The sequence below is a fragment of the Saccopteryx bilineata genome, chromosome 3 (genome assembly GCF_036850765.1).
Source record: "Saccopteryx bilineata isolate mSacBil1 chromosome 3, mSacBil1_pri_phased_curated, whole genome shotgun sequence".
Classification (NCBI taxonomy): Eukaryota; Metazoa; Chordata; class Mammalia; order Chiroptera; family Emballonuridae; genus Saccopteryx; species Saccopteryx bilineata.
This window is the reverse complement of record NC_089492.1, coordinates 306,417,403-306,442,650: the sequence shown is the minus strand read 5'-3', so window position 1 is coordinate 306,442,650 and position 25,248 is coordinate 306,417,403. Positions and strand designations below refer to the sequence as shown.

The following is a 25,248-nucleotide window of genomic DNA, read 5'->3' as shown; positions in this document are numbered from 1 at the left end:
TGCCCATACCTATGACTTGGCTACAAATTGGAGATTCCCGTGACCTCTTCTTTGGGTTGAGTAATGTAAGCAGCTGTTCACTAACTCAGGAAACCCCGCTGTTCACATTTGCTGGTTTATTTTAAAGGCTCCTCCTGGGAACAGCTTGACGGAGGAGACGCACAGGGCAGGGTGAGAGGGAAAGGACAAGGACCCTCCAGGTCCCTCCAGGCACGCCGCCTGCCCCACCTGCACGTGCTCACCACCTGGAACCTCCAGGAGCCTGTAGTTAGGGTGTTTTATGGAGGTCTCATTCCATAGGTGTGCTGGGTTAAGTCCGAGGTCATTGTTGAGTAACTCCGTCTCCAGTCTTCTCCCCTCCTGGAAAGACCCAACCTTCTAATCACAAACTTAGTTTCCTTGGCAACCAGCCCCCATTGTGAAGCTATCTCTGGTCCTTCTAAGGGTCACCTCACGAGACTAAACTCAGGTATGGTTGAAAGCGGTTAATTATGAACAACAAAAGGCAGCTCTCTTACCCCACTCAGGAAATTCCCCAAGGGTTTTAGGAGGACCTGTGCCACAGTCTTATGCTGAAGACCAAAGGTGTATATATTTTTTATCATATTACAGAGGCAGCTGTGAGGAGAAGGCAGACCCGTCCTTGAGGGGTGGTCATTCTCTATGGCACATAGGTCTGATGTTCACATTGGTCTGTGATGGTGCCTCATAGAGGTGATGTGGAGGGTGGTGTCCTTAATTCCTTTACAGACCTTCTCATGTTTCCTACAGCTCTTAATCATTTTATCTAATATGGTATCAACCCTCCTAATGATATACACAAATATATATGCCTTTGTTTATGTATGTATTCTTTTTTTTTTTTTTTTTCCTTTCATTTTTCTGAAACTGGAAACAGGGAGAGACAGTCAGACAGACTCCCGCATGCGCCCGACCGGGATCCACCCGGCACGCCCACCATGGGGCGATGCTCTGCCCATCCTGGGCGTCGCCATGTTGCGACCAGAGCCACTCTAGCGCCTGAGGCAGAGGCCACAGAGCCATCCCCAGCGCCCGGGCCATCTTTGCTCCAATGGAGCCTTGGCTGCGGGAGGGGAAGAGAGAGACAGAGAGGAAAACGCGGCGCAGGGGTGGAGAAGCAAATGGGCGCTTCTCCTGTGCGCCCTGGCCGGGAATCGAACCCGGGTCCTCTGCACGCTAGGCCGACGCTCTACCGCTGAGCCAACCGGCCAGGGCTTGTATGTATTCTTTGAAGTGTAGTTTTTTTTTTTAATTTGCTTAATCTAATAATTTTTGTACTTTATACATGTTTATACAGTATGTTTACTATATTAACCACTGAATTTACTCTGCATTGTGTATGTTTACTATATTAACCACTGAATTTACTCTGCATTGTTAAATGATTCTAACATCTGGAATCTTTCATTATTGGTTCGGTATTGACTTAGCTGCTCCTGGTGAATTTCGCTATCTGATATTCCTTTACTTATAAGTAGCATGTAGTTCGGGATTGGCAAATAGGTGTTTGTAACATGATAGAAAATATATATTGGTCTCTGCTCCTGGTTTCTGGCAAAGGCTGGATGACATGAATGTCCTTTGTTCTAATGAGCTGACCTGGGTGGGATCCTGGGTGAGGGTCAGTTACTGGAAAGTGGAAGTTATGATCGGCAGCGCTTTTAAGAAGGGGAAAGGCTGGAAGTGGAGTTGATGCTTATGTATTAACTAATACCCCAAAGTATGCATGTGAAGAGCTTCTGGGTTGCTGAGCATGTGTAGATGCAGCGAGGGTGGTGAGAAAAGACAGGGGATGGGAGCTCCGTGTCCTTTTGTCCGTACCTTGCCCTGTGCCTCGGGATACTTATCTGTGTCGTGTATCAAAGCCTTTCACAATAAACTGTGAAACATTAGGAAACTTTCCCTGAGTTCTGTGAGCTGCTCTAGCAAATTAATCAAAGCCAAGGAGGTGGTCCTTAGAATTTTAGATGTGTACAGTGGTTCCTTAGCACACGAGTTTAATTCGTTTCATAGCTAGCTCGTGACTCAATTTACTCGTGTGTCAAATCGAATTTCCCCATTTAAATTAGTGGGAATGCAATTAATCCATTCCAGCCCCCAAAAACCACATGAATATTTTGTTTTATATGCTTTTAACTAAGAAAATGTACTTTATAAATATCAAATTGTAGGTGTTTGTAACATACACAGACACACACACACATAATAAGAGAGAATGTAAAGAAATAAACTGGTTTATATAGTGTATTTACCTTCAAGGTCAGGTGGAGATGCTGGCGGAGGGGGAGGAGACTGGCGGTGCAGGTTTTCATTTCCTGCGCTATCACTTAACATAACTTACTCTCTACACACTTAGCGCCATCTAGTGGAGGGTGGCGGAAGCTCGTGATTCAAACATCCTCTTGTGACTTAAAGCAAAATATCCTGTGAGTGACTGCTCATCTCTCAAATTGCTCATGACTTAAAGTGCTCATGTGTCAAGATACCACTGTAGTTGGTTAGTCAGAATCGCAGCTGACAGCCTGGCTATACAACTGGATCTGAAGCAAGAGGTTCAGGGGGAGGGGCAGTCCAACAGGACTCAGGCCTTAACCTGTAGGATCTCACATGATGTCTTGAGCTCTACTTTCAGATTTGAGTTAAATTGTAGGAACCCACCTGGTTTCACAGGGAACTGCTTGTTCTGGGGAAAAACAAGAAGTGCAACGTTGTGTGTGGATAGTTAAGGACACTCTCGAGGAAGAAACACGCAGGAGAGAAGACCTGGCTTTGTCTCTACAGAAGAAGGAGACTGAACTGTTTTCCTTTAAAGTGGTCAAATATGTAGAGGCCACAGAGGTTCTTACATTACCAAGAGGATTTAATGATACATATTAGAGGGACTAATTTGCATTTTTTTTACACATTCAGTATTTTTATTTAATTTTTTTAGCAATTTACATATCTCCCCACCCTTTCTTTTAAATTAGTGTGACAATTTTTCATAATAAACTACTAAAAGAGAAGCTTTGGTCAAAAAATGGAATGAAATAGCAAAAACAAAAACCAAAGACAAACAAAAAAACAAAAAACAAACAAAACCCAATCACTGCTGCTTTTTAAAAAACCAACAATTTCACCAATTATATTCAAACAAAACCACACAAACATTTGCGAGATATGTGTCTTCAGTGTTTCCTAGTGGCTGGCTCTCCTCACCATCATGCACATGGTGGGGCAGCCGTGGGGCAGTCTGTCAGTTTGTCATGCTGGATCTGGGAGGCTCACTCAGCTTCACATTATCCGAAGGCCCTGGATGGAAGACTCTAGGTCTTGAAATCCCAAATTGTCATGGCTCCATCGATGTCAGTTGTGCAAAATTTACGACAGTCTTGCTTGTCCACCTCATAAATAGATACTTGAGCGATGCTATTCTGGTGCAGTGTCTCCAAAGCTGTATTGCGGTCCTCAGTTGTGGCCTTCTTGTCCATGTTGCGGAAGCGTTCCATGGCAGACATGTTGTGCTGGATGCTCTGTTTTGGAATGTCTAGCTTGGAGACGGAAGTCAAGCAGCCGCGGTCATCATAGTTAAAGAGCATTGGGCAGCAGTCATGGCCAGCAGCTACAACACTATTCTCCAAAACAAATGACACACTCAGGAGGGGCAGGAACTCTGTTTTCAGCGTTGAAACCTGTACACTTTTTGAGGCATCAGCAACAGACACGGTGCTATCATGGCTGACGGCTGACCCAGGCCAGGCGGCTCCCACTGGCGGAGAAGCTGACACCATGCACCCAGCCGCCGGTGCCACTGCCACCAAACTCTGACATCAGCTGACCAAAAGGCATTTTGCTACCCCAGGGTGTACTGGCTGGCTTTTCATCCACTTATTTAATGTATGCAGAAAACACTCTGCATTTGAAATCACATGATCCTGCTGCCAGCAAAACAATTGTTGGGATGCCAATCCAAGCTGAGGACTGTGGAGCGAATTGGCTTTTTAATGTGTTTGCTTACCCACCAGTCATTTTCAGACTCAAAGTAACAAACAGAAATGAGTCGTGCTCCACTTCCCACAGCAAATTTGTTCTCTAATGGGGACCACTTGACAAAAGTGGCTGCACGATTAATTCTCAGGATCACCAGGGTTGGCTTCCAGACACCATCTTTCTGACTCCACACATAGGCGTTGCGGTCTGCTCCGCAAGTGACGATGTGGTCACTCTTGGGAGCCCAGTCGATACCTGTGATGTGTCCGTTGTGCTCCTTGAGTTCATGAGCTTTCACCCACTGGCTCCCATTCTTCTTATAGATGTGGACTTCATGATTTTTGGGGCTAAGGGCAATTTGGGTACGATCCCTGTTCCAGGCATGACAGGTGATTGGCTCTAGTAAAAATTGATGTAGGGACATATTCCTGGTGTTTTAAAAGGATAGAAAGCTGGGGTCGAGGCAGTCCAGACCGGCTCGGAGCGGAGAATTTGCGGACTCTGGTCAGTCGACGCAAACTGGCTCCGGCAAGCGCTGGCAGAGAACCGAGGCCCAGAGGGAGCGGCTGATAGGTCCCGGAAACGGTTACGGCGTCTGCCTAATTTGCATTTTTAACATTGTTAAATGAATGGAAGAATGCCCTGTGATGCATTCTATAGAATTCTATAGAATTCTGATTCTATCATAATATATTAAAAAAAAAACAAAACCAAAAAACAAACAAACCTATTCCATCTTTATGTGGTGAAAAGAGCAGAAATACTTTTTTTTAACCTTTTTTCCATATGATTAAAGAACATCACTGCACTAAACATGATCCTTTAATGACAGGACTACCTGACATTTCACGATGTGGCTGTGCACTTCAACTGGGAGGAATGGCAGCTCCTGGGCCCCGATCAGAAGAACCTGTACCAGGAGGTGATGTTGGAGAACTACAGCAACCTGGTGTCACTGGGTGAGGACAGCTCCCCTGTGTTACTGAGCTACTTAACTCTTTAGAATAACCATGGATCTTTGAGCCCTGGCTGATTGGCTCAGTGATACAGTGTTGGCCATCATTTGGAAGTCCTGGGTTTGATTCCTGGTCAGGGAGCACAGAAGTGACCATCTGCTTCTTCACCCTTTCCTTTCCCCCTTCTCTCTCTCTTTCTCTTTCCCTCTTACAGCAATGGCTCAATTAGTTCAAGCGCATCAGCCCCAGGTGCTAAAAATAGCTCAGTTGCAAGCATGGGCAGAGCATCGAGATAGAGCATCGGCTCCAGACTGGGTTTGCTGGGTGGATCCTGGTCAGGGCACATGCGGGTCTGTCTCTCTATCTCCCCTCCTCTTGAAAAAAAAGAAAAAACCTGACCTGGTGGTGGTACAGTAGATAGAGCGTTGGACTGGTACGCAGAGGACCCAGGTTTGAAACCCCAAGGTTGCCGGCTTGAGTGTGGGCACACCAGCTTGAGCACGGCTTGCTGGCTTTAGCATGGGACCATAGTCATGACCCCATTGACGCTGGCTTGAGCCCAAAGTCATTGGCTTGAGCAAGGGGTCACTCACTGCCATAGCTCCCCGGTCTTGAGCCCAAAGTCATTGGCTTGAGCAAGGGGTCACTCACTGCCATAGCTCCCCGGTCAAGGCACATATGAGAAAGCAATCAATGAACAACTAAGGTGCCACAATGAAGAATTGATGCTTCTCATCTTTCTCCCTTCCTGTTTGTCCTTGTCTGTCCCTCTCTCTGTCTCTTCTCTTACCCCAGGTAAGACAGTATAATGTCCAAGACTTTGTGTTGCCGATGTGAAACAATCATTTTCTAAAATGTAACATTCTGTCTTCTTGACAGACTCCAGCCCAATTCAATATGCCTGTGTCTTCTGTCATTTTACATTAGCAGGGTGTCAAGCTGACAATCCAGATATCACCTTCAAGTTGGAACAAGAGGAAGAATCGTGGACATTACAGAGTGAACCCCACCATCTAGCCTGTCCAGGTGAGTGGGTGAGAACCAGCAAGGTGGGGGCTGAGAAGTCCTATTCTAGTCAGAAGAGGTGTCAGCGGTGACAGTGAAGCGGAAACTTAAACCACGCTTTCATTTCTGCGAACCCTTTTTCTTTGTAGAAATTTTGAGGAAAACCTAGCCTTTCTCCTCTCTTCAGCTCTGATCTCGGTTTATTCTATCTACATCTTTTTCTGTTTGCGTAGTTTGTTCTTTACGAGGATTCTCAGATCTTCCTCTTTTGTTGTCGGTAATCCAAGTGTGAAGTATTTCTGCCTGTGTTACTACCTGTCATGCTATGAAACTGTACAAGCCAAGTCCCTCTGAAAAGACAGAACTTTGAAGTCATCACTTTTTTCTTACTGCTGGGCCTTTGTCTTCTTTTTGGAAATAGTTATTTCCCTCCATAACATCCAAAACCCCCGACCCCACCCCTGCCAATGCTATGTCCTTGTGATAGTTAATTTTCATGATGCATTTATGTCGTTCTTTCCTCTCCTGCCACAGTTCTTCATACTCATTTCTCATCACTGAAAAGTGTCCTCAGTCCCATGCGTGACCCTCCTTCTGTTCTGTGAGATGGACTCCCAGACTGACGTCTCCCCCAGTGTTGTCTAATATGCGCTTCCTTCCTGTGCATCGTGCTCGTTGTCATGGCAGCCAGCCTCTGACTTCCCATTCTCTGTGTGAGAGCAGGAATTCACCTGCTGTTTGTTCCTTTTTAAATTTAGATATTCTTTTTGCACTCGACACTTAAAATTTCATCCATCCTGGGGAGTTCCCTACATGCTGAGCTCATTAATGCCAATGGATCAGTGGGTCACTACCCTAAACATGATCCTGCACTTTTAGGAGCGGGAATGGCTCTTCAGTAAGGAGTTTTTGAGCATATACGTGATGAATGTGACTTGGCTTACTGGAGTTTTTTGAATGTGAGACTATGGGAAGTCTAAAGGGCTGAACAGGAAATGTGTCTGAGGAACATATAGGAAGTTTGGCTAGAGTGAAATGAGCAGAGGGAAAAGGACATGAAGTAAGGACAGTGGGGTGCCCACTGCAACTTCTGAGCTAGAGGGCACATATTACCCACTGAGGCCGCTTAAGACCTTGCTTTTATTCCAGATGAGCTGGGAATCAACTTGAATGAAGGAGTGGCATTATTAAAATAATTTTTTGAATAGACCACTCTGCCTACCATGTTAAAGGTAAACATCAGGGAGGTGAGTGTGCTTTTATAGTTATAATTTGTGACAGTTAAACAATGTAGATTAAAATTATGAAAGGGCCCTGGCCGGTTGGCTCAGCAGTAGAGCGTTGGCCTGGCATATATGGAAGTCCCGGGTTCAATTTCCAGTCAGGGCACACAGGAGAAGCGCCGATTGGCTTCTCCACCCCTCCCCGTCTCCTTTCTCTCTATCTCTCTCTTCCCTTCCCGCAGCCAAGGCTCCACTAGAGCATAGTTGGCCCGGGTGCTGAGGATGGCTCCATAGCCTCTGCCTCAGGCTCTAGAATGGCTTCATTTGCAACAGAGCAACGCCCCAGATGGGCAGAGCATCGCTCCCTAGTGGGCATGCCAGGTGGATCCCAGTCAGGAGCATGCGGGAGTCTGTCTCTGCCTCCCTCACTTCAGAAAAAGTTTTAAAAAAATTATGAAAGATCAAAGATGCCTAGGAAAGACTCCAGGAGTCACATGAAAAGTACTAAATTGCCTGACCTAATCAGGAGAGCCTTTTCAAAGTGTCTAAATTTAAGAGGCAAGAAGCAGAACCAGCAGAGATGCTCTCCTATTAGCCTTAAGCAAACTGGCATGTGGTAGAGAAAGTCACCTGTCAGGAAACAGCTTGCTGACTCTAAGAGCTGAGGGCCTCATTACCACACTCATAGGAACTGATTTCTGCCAATAACCAGTGATCTGGATGAGGTCCCCAGCTCCAGATGTGATCACAGACCTGTCTGACATCTTCACGCAGTCTTGTGTCCCTGATAAAGGACTCAGGTAGGATATGCTTGGAGTCCTGACCCATACAAACAGATGATAAATGTTTATTTCTTTTAAGAGAAGTGCAGAATTTTCCCAGCAATCGTTTTTGACAGCACTTGTTCAAGATTGCTAACTAGGGAAGCTGACCCAGCTGGTGTCTGCAGCTCCCTAAAGTCAAAAGATTACAGTGTTGTCCAGAGGCTCAGACACACAGAAGCAGCCACCTGCTGCTCAATAAATCACATTGTTCACGTAAACTATCTGGTATGGCCTGAGAACTCAGGCATAAAAAGACATTTCTATCACAGGATGTTGTAGGGAGTCAGAGGTTACCTTCCAGTAATCAGTCAGTGTCAGGTTTTTTGTTTTTGCAGTGTTCATGGATGGGTGACTGCCTGCTGAGTTAGCACTTTACTGCATGTCATGCATTTCTCTTTATGTAGGAACACAGAAGATTATCTTCTAGCCCAGTGGTTGGCAAATCACAGCTCGCGAGCCACAGGCGGCTCAGATTGAGGACGTTTTGAGCAAAGGCCAGTTTAGGAGTACCTGGATTAAGTTAATAACAATGTACCTACCTATATATTAATAGTTTAAGTTTAAAAATTTTGACTCTCAAAAGAAATTTCAGTCGTTGTACTGTTGATATTAGGCTCTGTTGACTAAAGAGTTTGCTGACCACGGGTCTAGCCAGATCATGAGTTGGGGAATTGATTACAGAAGAAGCTTCTGAGTGTTCTGGGAGAGTTAGGGTGTCGGCAGAATGAAGAAGAATGGCACGTGGTTGGAATACGATAACCCTCCTCAGTCTGTTACACTTCCCTGGAAATCAGATGCTGAGGGTCCACATCCGTTCTCACCACGTATTTGATCTGTACACCTGGCTCTGCTTGTGCTCCAGATCACACTGCCTAGTGTTTGGTGCTCTTTGGTTGCTTTACTGAATTCCAGAACCATGTGCCTCACCTTTTATTCTACATGTTTCAAAACACAGTCTCATTTAGTATTCTTTCTTTGAAGATTTTACATATATTTATTGGAGCCACACTGCTATTTTCATATAAAACCTTTTAAAGGTGTATACATTTAGCCAGTTTGTTCATGTTTGTACTGGACGTGTAATAAATATCTTAAACTTTGTTTCACAGTGCATTCTAAATTTCCCCCTCATTCTGGACTTCAGTAATAGTCCTTATTTTATTAAGAGATATTCCACCTACTCAGTGGCTCAAACCAGATAATTCTGGTAGTAAACTTTGAGTCCTCACTTTCACTAACTTCTGCCCACTTCCCCTGTGGAGTACATCACTGAGCCACGTCTTCTCTTTAAATACTGGATGGGGTAGAGTACGTGTGTGATCGAGAGTACATGAAACACAGCTGTTATTCTTGTATTATTATTTATTAATTATTGTATCTTTTTCTTTTTTGATTTGACAGAAACAGACAGAGGGAGGGAAAGATAGAAACAGAGAGGAAGGGAGATAATAAAACATCAATTCTTTGTTGCCGCACCTGAGTTGTTCATTGATTACTTTCTCATATGTGCCTTGACTGGGGGGCTACAGCAGAACGAGTGACCCCTTGCTCAAGCCTGCGACCTTTGGGCTCAAGCCTGTGACCTTTGGGCTCAAGCCAGTGACCATGGGGTTATGTCTGTGATCCCACACTCAAGCTCGTGATCCAGCGCTCAATCTAGTGAGCCTGCACTCAAGCTAGATGAGCCCATACTCAAGCTCACAACCTCGGGGTTTTGAACCTGGGTCCTCTGCATCCCCATCCAATGCTCTATCCACTGCACCACCACCTGGTTAGCCTATTGTATCATTTTCCATATGTATAATTGTAAACCTACTTTGACCCCAGCCTCTACATCCTGAATTTTTTCACCTTTTTCATCTCCATTGTTCCTTTTACGATGTTTCACAGACCGCCGTTGCCTTTATTTTTTTTCTTTTCTTTTAGATCATATTTACTGATTTTTACAGAGAGAGAGGGGGAGGGAAAGAGTAAGAGAAAGGGTGGAGAAGTGGGTACCACTCAATCATAATAGTTGCTTCTCGTATGTGCCTTGACTGGGCAAACCCAGAGTTTTAAACTGGCGACCTCAGAGTTCCAGGTTGACGTTTTGTCACTATGCCACCACAGGTTAACCATTTTGCCTTTATTTCTTTGCTTCAGGTACCTGTACCTAGAATTACTAAACTGAGAGTCTTATAAATTTAAATCATTTCTGACACTGCCTATCTAGAAATAGTGTCAGGCCCTACAAGTTAAGATTTTACTCTTAACTTGATCTCCCCTACTTAAGATGTCAATTGCAAGTCTAGATTTTATCCTATGATTCTGACCAAGTAACTATAAATTGGAGGATCTCATGGATGTTCAGTTAATATGCCAGAACTGATCACTGAACTCAGAGAAACACTTACTGAGGTTACTAGTTTTTTATAAAAGATACAGAAGAATAGGTATATAAAGAAAGGTCTGGCCTGACCAGGTAGTGGTGCAGTGGATAGAGCATCAGATTGGGATGCAGAGGACCCAGGTTTAAAACCCTATGGTCACCGGCTTGGGTCCAGGGTCGCTGGCTTGAGTGTGGGTTCATAGACATGACCCCATGCTTGCTGGCTTGAGCCCAAAGGTTTCTGGCCTGAGCTCAAGGTCACTGCCTTCAGCAAGGGGTCACTTACTCTGCTGTTGCCCCCCCAACCCCCATCAAGGCACATATGAGAAAGCAATCATTGAACAACTAAGCGCCAGGTGTGGTGGCACGTGCCTGTAGTCCCAGCTACTTGGGAGGCTGAGGCAGGAGGATCACTTCTGCCCAGGAGTTCTGGGCTGTACTGCACTATGCCAGTCAGGTGTCCGCACTAAGTTTGGCATCAATATGGTGACCTCCTGGGAGCGGGGGACCACCAGGTTGCCTAAGGAGAGATGAACCGGCCCAGGTCGGAAACAGAGCAGGTCAAAACTCCCGTGCTGATCAGTGAACAACTAAGGTGCTGCAACAAAGAATTGATACTTCTCATCTCTCTCCCTTCCTGTCTGTCTGACCCTCTCTCTTACTCTGTCTCTGTGAAAAAAAATGTATAAGATAAGAAAGAAAAATCTGAAGGATTCCTGAATACAGCTGCTTGTATCCCCATGGAACTGGGGTAAAGCACCCAACAGGACGTGGATGTTTTCATTAACACAGGAGCTGATTCCATCTGGTTGTTAAGAACCCGGGCTTGGTAGCTCAATTGGATAGAGCGTATTCCCCATATGCCAAGTTTGTGGGTTAAAACCTCTGTCAGGGCAAATACAAGAATTAGCCTGACCAGGCGGTGGCTCAGTGGATAGAGCATCAGACTGGGATGCGGAAGACCCAGGTTCGAGACCCCACGGTTGCCAGCTTGAACGCGGGCTCATTTGGTTTGAGCAAAGCTCACCAGCTTGGACCCAGGGTCGCTGGCTCGAGCAAGGGGTTACTCGGTCTGCTGAAGGCCCATGGTCAAGGCACATATGAGAGAGCAGTCGATGAACAACTAAGGTGTCGCAACGAAAAACTGATGATTGATGCTTCTCATCTCTCTCTGTTCCTGTCTGTCCCTATCTATCCCTCTCTCTGACTCACTCTCTGTCTCTGTAAAAAAAAAAAAAAAAAAAAAAAAGTATTAACCAATAATGCTTAAATAAGTGGAATAACAAATCAATGTTTCTCTTTTTCCTTTCCTCTCGATTAAATCAATGAATAAATTTTAAAAATTCAAAAATATTAAAAACAAAACAAAACAGTTTTTATGGAGCTTTAATTTCTAGGACCTTTCTCCTTTCTGAGAGGTTGGTGGAATTAATCTTTCTGGTGACTAGCTCCATCATAAAGCTATGTAGAAATCCTGTGCTAAATTCCATTAGCCTAAATTCAGCTGTTACTGATTTTTTTAAATGTGTAACAAAAATTAGTCCTATCTCTCAGAAAATTACAAGGGACTTATAAGTTCATTGTCAAGAACTATGTATGAAGAGCTATTATATTTCTTCTACAACAGGTAGAATCGTCACTATATAGTTACTTCACTTTAAGAAATTTGTAAATAAAGTTTACTTCACTTTTAAGTTTATGAGAGATTACAGAATGATTCACTGTTCTCTTTTCTAGAACTCAGGACAGTTGATGTTCCTCTGCAGTATCACTTGCAAAGTCAAAGCATTGAGAAGGGTGAGGAAGAGTACTCTGAACATACTATGTTTGCAAAGATTGTTGATCCGAATGAAAGTCATTTCCTATTAAAGGAAAATTGCGATATGCTTGAGAAACTTTTGAAATCAAATTTAAGTTCTGAAATCCAAAATAGGAACTTTAAGTTAAATAACTCGGTTGAGTTGAATGCAGATGGGACATCCATTCTGCATGGCTATCAAGACCAATTTTATAGTGAAATTACATTGCCTGTCAGTACCAAACCCATAAATAATAAGTCCCAGGTCATTCAGCAACAGATAACTCACAACAAAGAGAAAGCCCACGTGTGCATTGAATGTGGGAAAGCCTTCACCAGAAAATCCAGGCTCACTGAACATCAGAGAATTCATACAGGACTACAACAGTATGAATGCCCTGAATGTGACAAAACCTTCCTGGAGATATCACAGTTCAATGTACATCAGAAAACTCACATGGAAGAGAAACCTTACATATGCAGTGACTGTGGGAAAGCGTTCCACAAAAAATGTCGGCTCATTTATCATCAGCGAAGTCATACAGGAGAGAAACCTTATGAATGCAGTCTGTGTGGGAAGACCTTCCGTACAAAGTCTAATCTCCATAAACATCAGAAAACTCATACAGGAGAGAAACCTTACATATGCAGTGAATGTGGGAAAGGTTTCATCGAGAAGAGTCATCTTATTGCTCATCATCGAACTCATACTGGAGAGAAACCCTTTGTATGCAGTGAATGTGGAAAAGGCTTTACCAGGAAAAATGAGCTTACTGTACATCAAAGAATACATAATCCAGAGAATCCATACATGTGCAATGAATGTGGGAAAGCCTTGTCAGGAAAGGGCTCCCTCATCGTACATCTACGAACTCACACTGGAGAGAAGCCCTTTATGTGTAATGAGTGTGGGAAAGGCTTCACCAAGAAAAGCCATCTCATCAGACATCAGCTAAAACATACAGGAGAAAAGCCCTATGTATGTGGGGTGTGTGGAAAAAGCTTCACCATGAAGTATCACCTGACTGTACATCAGGGAACACATATTTTAGAGAAACCATATGTGTGCAATGAGTGTGGGAAAGGCTTTACTGTAAAGAGTGGCCTGATTGTACATCAGCGAACTCACACAGGAGAGAAGCCCTGTATATGTAGTGCATGTGGAAAAGGCTTTACCCTGAAAAAGTATCTCACTGTTCATCAGAGAATACATACTTCAGAGAAACCATATGGGTGTAATGAGTGTAGGAGACGCTTTTTCACAAGGTGCTGCCTCATCATACATCAGCGAACTCATACAGGAGAGAAACCCTATATATGTAGTGAGTGTGGGAAAGCCTTCCCCAGAAAATCTAGGCTTACAGAACATTACAGACTTCATAAGTATTAAATCAGTATGAATTCACTCATAGTGACAAAACCTTCCTGAAGACATCTCAGTTCAATATATAATGGAAAGTTTTCATGGGATTGAAATATGAAATATAAATGAATGGGGAAAGCATTCATCTCTCATTTCTCATCAGAAAACTCATAAGAGAAAGCTTATGAATGCAGTCTATGTGGGGAGACCTATACAAATGCTAATCTCATAAACATCAGAAAACTTATAAAGTATAGAAACCTTGCCTGACCTGTGGTGGCATAGTGGGTAAAGCATCAACCTGGAATGCTAAGGTCGCTGGTTCAAAACTCTGGGCTTGCCTGGTCAAGGCACTTACGGCAGTTGATGTTTCCTGCTCTGCCCCCTTCTCTCTCTCTCTCTCTCTCTCTCTCTCTCTCCATCCCCCCCTATAATAAAGAAAGAAATCAAAATAATTTAAAAAATAAATTGAAAAAGAAACTTTATATTCAGTGAATGTGGAAAAGGCTTAGTTGAGAAAATATGTCTCATTACACAACATCAAACTTATACTGGAGAGAAACCCTTTATATGCAGTGAATGTGGGAAAGGCCTCACCATGAAGAATTATCTCACTGTATATCATAGAACTCATACTTTAGAGAATCTGTATAGGTGCACTGAATGTGGGAAAGGCTTGTCAAAGAAAAAACCAAAAAACCCATAAACTCTGCCCATTGTACATCAACAAAATCATACTGGAGAGAGACCTTATGTATGTAATGAGTGTGGGAAAGGGTTTACCAAGAAAAGCCTTCTCATTAGATTTCAGCTAAAACATACAGGAGAAAAGCCTTGTGTATGTAGTGTGTAAAAAATACTTTACCACAAAGACTTTTTACTTTGAATCAGTAAATTCATAATTTAGAGAATTCGTATATATGCAAGAAATTGCCGTGACCCGTGCAATGAGTCTATTCCAGGGTTTTAAGCGGGAATGGTACGAAATTGAATGAAAAATAGACAAAGACTTAAAGACATATAGGATGGGTTTGGGAGGAAGACAGCTTCTTGCCAGCAGTAAAATTTACTGCCCTGGCCGATCTGCAAAACATGGCCACCCCCAGAAAACATCCTATTTTATTTACTGGACTAGGTAGGCCACTAGCAAATCAATCACGTTTCCAAGGCAACAAGAAAACCGCCAGGTGCAGAAAAACCCCCACCATCTTAACTTTAAACAAAGTAACTAGCTTCCAGTCCATCCTGGGAACATGGGTGGGCAGAATGAGTACTGAAAAACAGCCCTTTGCAACTTAATCAGGCAGGTGAGGTGTGGGGTTGGGCAGAATGTCAGTCTTACAGTCAGCTCCCAGCACCTCTGTTGAAACTGCAAAATACCCTGTTGATTTTTTGGTCCAAAAGCCTTCATTGTGAAGAGTGCTCTTGATCAACATCAAACTCATACTGCAGAAACGCACATATGCTATGAATGTTGTGAAAGCTTTAGGAAGAATACATGCATTGTACAACATCGGAGATTTTACTCAGGAAGGATTTCATTTGCATGTAGAGAATGTAAAATTCTCAGCAAAAATGATCATATTACCCATCAGAGAAATCATGTGGGAGAGAAACCCTATGAATGTAATGAATGCATAAAAGCCTTCACTACAAAGTCAGAACTCTGTGTTTATCATAAAAACCATACAGGAGAGTGGACTTATGGGTGCAGCGATTGTGGAAAATTTTGCCATCTTGTCAATTCTTATTTAACAAGAGAATTCACAGGTACTTGTTTTGGAGAAAGCCTGTTGCCAGTTGTAAGCATTCAAGATAATAGTATGGCCCTGGCTGGGTAGTTCAGTTGGTTATGGCATCATCCCAAAGCATGCAGGTTGCTAGTTCAATTCCCAGTTAGGGCACATGGAATGGGTCAATGTTTCTGTCTCTCCCTATCTCCCTTACTCGCTCTCTAAAATCAATAAAGTAAACATTTAATAAAAGATAATAGTATGCAGTGAACAATAACAATGTGAAGATGTGGTCCTATCATTTACCTCATATTTTATATAGAAAAAAATTAGAAAACAACTCAGATACAATCACTTTGAAAATATTTTAGGACATTGTATGTTTCAAAGTGTTTACTGGCTCTCTTGCTGGTGGCTCAGTGGATAGAGCATTGACCTGGCATATGGACGTCCCAGGTTTAATTACTGGTCAGGGCTCACAAGAGAAGCAACCATCTGCTTCTCTTCCCCCTCCCTCTTTCCCTTCATTTCCCTCTTTCCCTCTCATAGCCAGTGATTTGATTTAGTTCGAGTGTCACCTGGATGCTGAGGTCCAAGCATGTCAGCATAAGGCACTAAAAGTAACTTAGTTGATTTGATTATCGGCTCCAGAAAGGGGTTGATGGGTAGATCCTGGTCAGGGCACATGCAGGAGTGTCTCACTATCTTCTCTCACAATTAAAAAAAAAAAGTATCTACTGAAGATGAATTCTAGGAATGTGTCAGACTAAGAAACACTTTAGTGATAAGTATAGACCCTGTCATATGTGATGATCAGAGACCATGATTGAATTTATTTATTTATTTATTTATTTTTAGTGAGAGGAGAGGGACAGACATAAGAAGGGAGAGAGATAAGAAGCATCAACTCATAGTTGTGGTGCCTTAGTTGTTCATTGATTGCTTTCTCATATGTGCCTTGATTGGGGGGCTCCAGCCAAATCAGTGACCCCTTGCTCAAGCCAGCAACCATGGGGTCATGTCTATGATTCCATGCTTAAGCCAGCGTTCCCATGCTCAAACTGGATGAGACTGCACTCAAGTCTGCCACCTCGGGGTTTTGAACCTGAGTCCTCAGTGTCCCAGGTCAATGTTCTGTCCACTGCACTATCACCTGGCCAGGCTGAATGACTAATTGTGGGAAAGGATCAGCTGAAAAGTAAGACCTCTATAGATACCAGTGCACACTAGAGAAATACTTTCTCTGGTAGTGTATATGGCCTACTTTGCAGTAATTTATGTTGCCTCATCAGTTGCCAGGAAATCTGTGCAGAATGACTCATGAACACATTCATTGTCACAGTCTTTATCAAAACCTCAGTTATCTTAAGGGAATAATCCTCGAACAACAAAGTATTCTGTCACAAGTCGAAACTGCTCTTTAGAAGAAATTTGGGAGAAAGTACCTTTAGCCATATTTCTACTAGCCTTGTCATTGATTTAAGTTGTTTTGTATAGTGGCAGTTAATTTCACTCTGGATTAAATTGAATATGTACAACACAGGAGTGTTCTCTGCCTATTTCATTATGTGATTAACTTTTTATTTTTAAGTGTGTTATTTCAGAATATCTGAAGCACTTGTAAATGAAACATTCATTTCCTAAGTATAACAACTTACTTGGATGTGTTTAATGAAGTTTATAAGCATCAACTGGTTTATAAAATTAATGTAAAAGTTTTTTATAACTTCTAATCTTGAAATAAGTTTAGAATTGCAAAAACTGAAATTTTGTAAATACTTTTTTTCTTTTCCAAGTGAGAGTAGGGAGACAGAAATACAGATTCCCACATGCGCCCTGACTGGTAACTCCCATCTAGGGCCATTCTTGCAATTGAGCTATTTTTTTAGCACCTGAGGTGGGGCTCCACAGAACCAATTGATGTGTCTGAACCAATTGAGCTATGGCTGTGGGAGGAGAAGAGAGAGAGAGAAGGGGGAGAGGGAGCGATGTAGAAGCAAATGGCCGCTTCTTCTGTGTGCCCTGACCAGGAATCAAACCCAGGACATCCATATGTCAGGCCTGTGCTCTACCACTGAGCCAACTGGCCAGGGCTCTAAAGATTTTTAAAATACCTTTCAGGTACATACTCAGAAATATAAAATGTCATCTAGCCTGACCAGGCTGTGGCACAATGGATAGAGCGTCAACCTGGGATGCTGAGGACCCAGGTTTGAAACCCCATGGTCACTGGCTTGAGCCCAGGGTCAGTGGCTTGAGCAAGGGATCACTGTCTTGGCTGGAGCCCCCTGGTCAAGGCACATATGAGAAAGCAATCAATGAATGAAGAATTCATGCTTCTCATCTCTCCCTTCCTGTTTGTCTATCCCTGTCTGTCTCTCTCCCTCTAAAAACAACAAAAAACCCCCAAAACCTTATCTAGTCACAGTTCATTATCAAATAGAGCAGTGGTTCTCAACCTTTCTAATGTGGTGACCCCGCAATACAGTTCCTCATGCTGTGGTGACCCCAATCCAAAAAATAATTTTGGTGGCTACTTCATAACTATAATTTTGCTACAGTTATGATTCGGAATGTAAATACCTGATATGCATTATGTATTTTCCGATGGCTTTAGGTGACCCCGCTGGAGTCGCGACCCACAGGTTGAGAACCGCTGAAATAGAGGAAAGTGAAATTGTTACACAGCTGTTAACCACAGGATTTTTAAAAAGATTTTATTCGTTTGAGAGAAGAGAGAGAGAGAGAGAGAAGGGAGACACAAGGGGGGGAGGAGCAGGAAGCATCAACTCCCATATGTGCCTTGACCAGGCAAGCCCAGGGTTTTGAACCGGTGACCTCAGCATTCCAGGTCAATGCTTTATCCGCTGCGCCACCACAGGTCAGGCCCACAGGATTTATTTTTATCTACAGTTTTATTACGCATTTTTTTATATATATATAGTTTTAAGAATCCTCGGTGACATATGTAGTTACTTGTAACCAATACAGTAGAGGCCCTGAATAGTAACATAAAACAGGGACAGAGTTCAGTGCCCTGAGGAAAAGGCCACAGTGGCTTTACTGACAAAAGTACTGAACACAGTACTGTGCCGAATGCTGCGCAACAGGGATAGAATGAGCAACTTGGATTTATCAATAGGTGGGGACATTTGATCTACTTAGTTTGCTCTTTAATCTGCTTTAAAGAAGTTCCCCTTCCTGACTTCCTCATCCATGTCCCTGCTTCTATTTTGTGTGTATCAGTAAATACCTGTAAGGACTGGGGGCCAGGGCTGTCTCATGACACCTATCTAGGGGATTGTGAAGCAGTGTCCCCAAGGTCCCTCGGTGCACTCCAGCTGGTCTCCGAGTCGTTTTCTGTGTGACACAATACGCAGTAGAAATTCAGAAGTTTTTGTTATCACAAACTCCCTCAGGCTCCCCTTTCATAGTCCCATTCTTTTTCTTTCCCTAGCTCTTGGCATCACAGGTCTCTGTATCTATAGCTTTGTCATGTATAGAATATTAGAGAAATGGAGTCAGCATGTTCCCTTTTGAGATTGGCTATTTAAACTTGTGAGATAAAAGAAAATAAATATATACTGGTCTCTCTACCCTGAGTACCTGGCGCAGTGTTCCTGGAAACCATTGTAAATTCCTACATGATAACAGCACTGGGAGCATCTTTTGTTCTACTGAGGCCACTGGTTAGAAGTTTCAGCTCCATTGAACACATGTAAGACAGGGGTGAGGGCCTGTAAATAAAGTTAATGATCAATCATTTCTTCCTGAGGAAGTTTCCATAAACATCCAAAGAGGAGGGGGTCCAAAGAACTTGTAGGAGGGTCAAGACATCCAAGAATGGGGAGGATGATGCACCATAACTTCATGGGGACAGAAGTTCCTGTGTTAGGTACCCTCCCAGAGCTCATACTATGTATCATTATCTGTCTCTTTATTTAACTTTATGGTATCTTTTAGTAAAGTGGTAAACATAAGCATTTATTTTCTTGTGTTATGTTATTTATGCCCACCTAGCAAATTAACTGAACTGGAGGGGTGTTGTAGAAATGTCCATTTGTACCCAAGTCAGAAGGTGAAGGTAACATGGAGACCAACTCCATCTGATTGGCATGTGAAGTGGGCTGTGAGCAGATTGTGGGACTGGGTCTTTACCCTGTGGTATCTGACACCTGTGTTAGAAACAGGTAAATTGTGGTCCACCCAGCTGCCATGGAGAATTCCTGGTTTAGGGAACTTACCCCCTCTCTATGCATACATATTGTAGGTGACCAGGAGTGTTGTGAGTGTCGCAGCATTTTTTTTTTTTTTTGTATTTTTCTGAAGTGAGAAGTGGGGAGGCAGAGAGACAGACTCCTGTATTCGCCTGATCAGGATCCACCTAGCATGCCCACCAGGGGGCGATGCTCTACCCATCTGGGGCGTTGCTCCTTTGCAACCAGAACCATTCAAGTGCCTTAGGTGGAGGCCATGGAGTCATCTTCAGCGCCAGGCCAACTTTGCTCCAATGGAGCCTTGGCCACGGGAGGGGAAGAGAAAGAGAGGAAGGAGAGGGGGAGGGGTGGAGAAGCAGATGGACGCTTCTACTTGCCCTGGCCGGGAATTGAATCTGGGACTTCCACATACCAGGACAATGCTCTACAACTGAGCCAACCAGCCAGGGCGAGTGTGGCAGTATTGTGAAAAAAAATGTTAGAAACACAGGAGCGATAGTGAACTATAGGTTTTTGTTTTATTTTGTTTTGTTTTGTTTTGTATTTTTCTGAAGCTAGAAACGGGGAGAGACAGTCAGACAGACTCCCGCATGTGCCCAACCGGGATCCACCCGGCACGCCCACCAGGGGGCGACGCTCTGCCCACCAGGGGACGATGCTCTGCCGCGACCAGAGCCACTTTAGTGCCTGGGGCAGAGGCCAAGGAGCCATCCCCAGCGCCCAGGCCATCTTTGCTCCAGTGGAGCCTCAGCTGCGGGAGGGGAAGAGAGAGACGGAGAGGAAGGAGAGGGGGAGGGGTGGAGAAGCAGATGGGCACTTCTCCTGTGTGCCCTGGCCGGGAATCGAACCCGGGACTTCTGCACGCCAGGCCGATGCTCTACCACTGAGCCAACTGGCCAGGGCTGAACTATAGGTTTTTCCAAAGCAGACCTCAAGTGAATTTAACCTAATGTCTAGCCCAGAGATCTCTGGGTTGTTCTCTGCCATATGGACATCAGATCTCTTGGAAACTGGCTGCAATCTAGGCATTCGGTTGACCAACTCAAGGGCTCAGTCAACTTTTCATTTTGCCCAAAGTGATTGATATGCATTCCATACCAATTTGTCCTTGAATAGGTTCTGGCCTTTGTAGACTTAGCTTTTAGCTCTCCGCTGTGACTGCCTCTTGCCAAGAGAGCCCATAAGACATTTCTGTTTCCTCCCACCTGGCAGCGCCATAGCAACCATATGGCCACTCCCATCCAACACTGTGGGATATGCTTCATGAGGTCATAGAACCTGTGCAAGGTCAGAAGTCAGGCTTCTAGAAATGACCAAGAAGCCTGGCCACACACTCCTGGCTCTTTGGCGCCCATGTCGACAGCCGAGGAGGGACTTGAGGGCCGAGCACTGAATTAGAAGTTTGGTTCAGCCAGACCTGTGGTGGCGCAGTGGATAAAGCGTTGGCCTGGAAATGCTGAGGTTGCCGGTTCGAAACCCTGGGCTTGCCTGGTCAAGGCACATAGGGGAGTTGATGCTTCTAGCTCCTCCCCCCCTTCTGTCTCTCCTTTGTCTCTCCCTCTCCTCTCTAAAATAATTAACAAACAAACAAACAAACAAACAAGCAAAAAAAACTCCCAAAAAAGAAAAGTCTAAAAAAAGAAAAAAGAAGTTTGGTTCAAAGCTTCTCTATTTGGCAGCTTCCAGTGGTGTCTTCAAAGGCTCTCGGTCTGGTGAGACTGATTCTGTGTGGATCTGTGTGTGGGTCCTGTGGGGTCTGTGATTCAGGAATGCGTGTGAATGTCTGTCTTTGGGGGCTTTATTTGGTTTCAGACATTTAAGGATCTGGGCGTTAGTGTGAGGCTTTTGGTTAAGGCTTAGTGAGAAGAGATTAACTGAAGGTCTAATGGTCTGTGTTTATATCAACTCTGCTAGGCTCAGTGATGGATAAGTGTGGTGGGTGTGTAGCAGTGAACGCTGCCTGTCATGTAGGTTAGAGATTAACATAATCTAATATAAATCGGGGAGGAGTGTCAATCGTCAAGAGTTTCTGTGGTAAATTTCAGGTGGAATAAAGGTTGCTGTATGGCAGGGGTCGGGAATCGTTTTGGCTGAGAAAGCCATGAATGCTACATATTTTAAAATGTAATTCCGTGAGAGCCATACAATATGTTTACCACTAACTACAAGTAAATGTGTGCATTTTATGTAAGACCAACACTTTTAAAGTACAATAAGTCTCGGAATTTTTTTTAATAACGTTGTTATGCTATTGCTAACCAATGATGAATAAAGTACTTCTTACCATTAATGTGACTTCTGGTGCTGCATGGTTTTGTTTTTTAAATTTTTTAAAATTTTTATTTTTTAGAGACAGAGAGAAAGAGAGAGTCAGAGAGAGGGATAGACAGGGACAGACAGACAGGAATGGAGAGATAAGGAGCATCAATCATTAGTTTCTCGTTGCGCGTTACAACACCTTAGTTGTTCATTGATTGCTTTCTCATATGTGCCTTGACCGCGGGCCTTCAGCAGACCGAGTAACCCCTTGCTCGAGCCAGCGACCTTGGGCTCAAGCCGGTGAGCTTTTGCTCAAACCAGATGAGCCCGTGCTTAAACTGGCAACCTTGGGGTCTCAAACCTGGATCTTCCGCATCCCAGTCCAACGCTCTATCCACTGCGCCACCGCCTGGTTAGGCTGGTGCTGCATGGTTTTGCTGATGGCTTTGTAGTCTGGTTGATACGTGGTGACTTTAAGCTTCATGCAGGCATTGAGACTTCCATCTGTTAAATGTGATTGTAGGTTGGTCTTAATGTTCTTTAGATGTGAGAAAGACTGCTCACATGCATACATAGAGCCAAACATCAGTACAGCAATACTCACATGCTGCAGTGTGTTGTATGTGATGGGAAGCGGGTTACAAGTTTTGACAATCAGCTGGTTCACAGGTTGAAGTTTGGTTTTTATTTTTGTTTTGTTTTTTCTTCATTTTTCGGAAGCTGGAAACAGGGAGAGACAGTCAGACAGACTCCCGCATGCGCCCGACCGGGATCCACCCGGCACGCCCACCATGGGGCGATGCTCTGTCCATCCTGGGCGTCGCCATGTTGCGACCAGAGCCACTCTAGCGCCTGAAGCAGAGGCCACAGAGCCATCCCCAGCGCCCAGGCCATCTTTGCTCCAATGGAGCCTCGGCTGCGGGAGGGCAAGAGAGAGACAGAGAGGAAAGCGCGGCGGGGGGGTGGAGAAGCAAATGGGCGCTTCTCCTGTGTGCCCTGGCCGGGAATTGAACCCGGGTCCTCCGCACACTAGGCCGACGCTCTACCGCTGAGCCAACCAGCCAGGGCCACAGGTTGAAGTTTTTCCATTTCTCCCCACTTGTGTTTACTCACCCACTCTGCTTTCTGTCGTGCAAGTGTTTCCAAATCTTCATTCAGTGACTTGAACTTATTCACCCACATGTCTGAGGCCTTCAGGTCAGCGGCTTGTAGCTGAAAATGTGATGGAGACACCGGGGATGTAACTCAGGTCAGCGCTGTCCACTGCATACTCGTGTGGATGGGTGATGAACTTAAAAAGACGAGTGCAATCACGAAATTCTCCAAAGTGCGTTTTGAATGACTGCAGGAGATTAGATGTGAAGCCCGCTAGCTGCTGGAGATCAAAGTGTTGAGCAGGGTCACTTGCTGTGCATGCATCTTTAAACTCTCCCAGGTTTTCAAACTGTAGTAAATGGCCTGTTTTAATGTCCATGATGAAGAGTTCCAGCTTGTTTTCAAATGCAAACACTGCTTGTTGAAGGGATAAGACTATTTCCAACGCCTTGCATTTTCACATTTCGGATGTTCAGTCATGTCCACGAGATAGTAGAACTTCAGGAGCCACTCAGTGTTAGCTAATTCAGGATGCTCGACATTCTTCATTTCAAGAAAAGTCCGGATTTTGCTAAGACAAGCCGCGAAATGGCTGAGCACCTCCCTCTTGACATTGCTGTGCAGAAGCAGACCAGGATAATTATTCCCAACTTCATCCAGCAGTGTTTTATTTATTTATTTTATTTATTTATTTATTTTTTTACAGAGTCAGAGAGTGAGTCAGAGAGAGGAATAGACAGGGACAGACAGACAGGAATGGAGAGAGATGAGAAGCATCAATCATTAGTTTTCCATTGCGCGTTGCAACACCTTAGTTGTTCATTGATTGCTTTCTCATATGTGCCTTGACCGCGGGCCTTCAGCAGACTGAGTAACCCCTTGTTGGACCCAGTGACCTTTGGTTCAAGCTGGTAGGCTTTTGCTCAAACCAGATGAGCTCGCGCTGAAGCTGGTGAGCTCGGGGTTTCGAACCTGGGTCCTCTGCATCCCAGTCCGACGCTCTATCCACTGCGCCACCACCTGGTCAGGCTCATCCAGCAGTGTTTTAAACTGGCGATCATTAGAGCTTGGGCAAGAATAAAGTTGACCACCCAAATGACCAGGGACATCACCTCACCAAGCTGCTCGCCACACATCTGAGCACAAAGCGCCTCCTGATGTAGGATTCAGTGAAAACTTAGGATGGATCTCTTTTCATGTTCACGAGGAAGTGCTACAAATCCTCTGTTTTTCCCCACCATGCACGGAGCACCATCAGTACACACCAAAATAAGTTTATCCATTGGTAGATTTTTTTCTTTAGCAAACTCAGTGAAAGACTTGAATAAATCCTCCCCTCTTGTTGTCTCTTTCATAGGCAAAACACCAAGACGTTCCTCACGTAGTGTGTCACCGACAGCATACCTTACAATCACGCTGAACTGGGATAAATGGCTTACATCTGTTGACTCATCCAAAGCGAGAGAAAAGAATAGTGCTGCATTTATGTCCTTCACTTGTGTTGCCTCAATTTGATTTGCCATCATGATGGTATGATCGTGATCAGTTCTTGCCAACAGAAGCATGTCTTTTATTCATTTGATTACCTTGTCTTTATCCGAAAAGTCGTCAAAAAGTTCATTGGCAACATCAAACATGAATGTTTTGGCATACTCCCCATCTGTGAATGGCTTTCTGTTTCTCACAGTTGCTAAAGCACCAGGAAAGCTAGCCAAATTCCAGTCACCTTGTTGAGTGCAAACACAGAGTTGCTGCTGACTAGTTTGCACTCTGCCCAGTAGCTCTTGACATGCTTTCTTCCTGCTGTCCCCCACGGGATATTTCGATGCAAATGTAGTATGGCGTGTGTCGAAGTGCCACTTTATATTTAACCGTTTCATTGATGCAATTTTATCATTGCATATTAGACACACTGCAGAACCTGCTCTCTCCACAAAGGCAAATTCCTCTGTTCATTCCTGCTGAAAAGTACCATAATCCTCATCTTCTTTTCCTTTAGCCATCTTCTTTGTCAAAAGGGTTTCTGCAGTTAGCTAGCTGACTATTTGATTAAAAGGAGGGAAGTTTACTTCCTGACCTCACAACGACCCATGCACATTATGCATTATTCAATAAAAATTTGGTGTTGTCCTGGAGGACAGCTGTGATTGGCTCCAGCCACCTGTAACCATGAACATGAGCGGTAGGAAATGAATGGATTGTTATACATGAGAATGTTTTATATTTTTAACGTTATTATATTTTTTATTAAAGATTTGTCTGCGAGCCAGATGCAGCCAGCAAATGAGCCACATCTGGTTTGCAAACCATAGGTTCCCGACCTCTGCTGTATGGGAAGTGCAGGGTTGGTCTCAATCTGAGAATGTAGGAATCTGGTTTTTTGAGCTCCACAGTCCCAGGCTAGTGGGGGTTTTGAA

The 25,248-nt window shown here is 44.1% G+C and overlaps 2 protein-coding genes and 1 pseudogene across 2 annotated transcripts in view; 2 read left to right on the top strand and 1 right to left on the bottom strand.

Annotated features, from left to right (window-relative positions):
- LOC136332051 (zinc finger protein 585A-like) overlaps positions 1–25,248 on the top strand; it is a 227,534-nt gene that overhangs the window by 7,349 nt on the left and 194,937 nt on the right.
- Positions 1–25,248, top strand: part of LOC136330161 (zinc finger protein 615-like) — a 97,292-nt gene that overhangs the window by 43,588 nt on the left and 28,456 nt on the right. Inside the window, exons 3-5 of the mRNA XM_066266663.1 lie at positions 4,823–4,949; positions 5,877–5,972; positions 12,104–13,547. Coding sequence (XP_066122760.1) covers positions 4,823–4,949; positions 5,877–5,972; positions 12,104–13,547 — 1,667 coding nt within the window. The remainder of the gene's footprint in view (positions 1–4,822; positions 4,950–5,876; positions 5,973–12,103; positions 13,548–25,248) is intronic.
- LOC136332044 (actin-related protein 2/3 complex subunit 1A pseudogene) lies at positions 2,914–4,576 on the bottom strand (annotated as a pseudogene).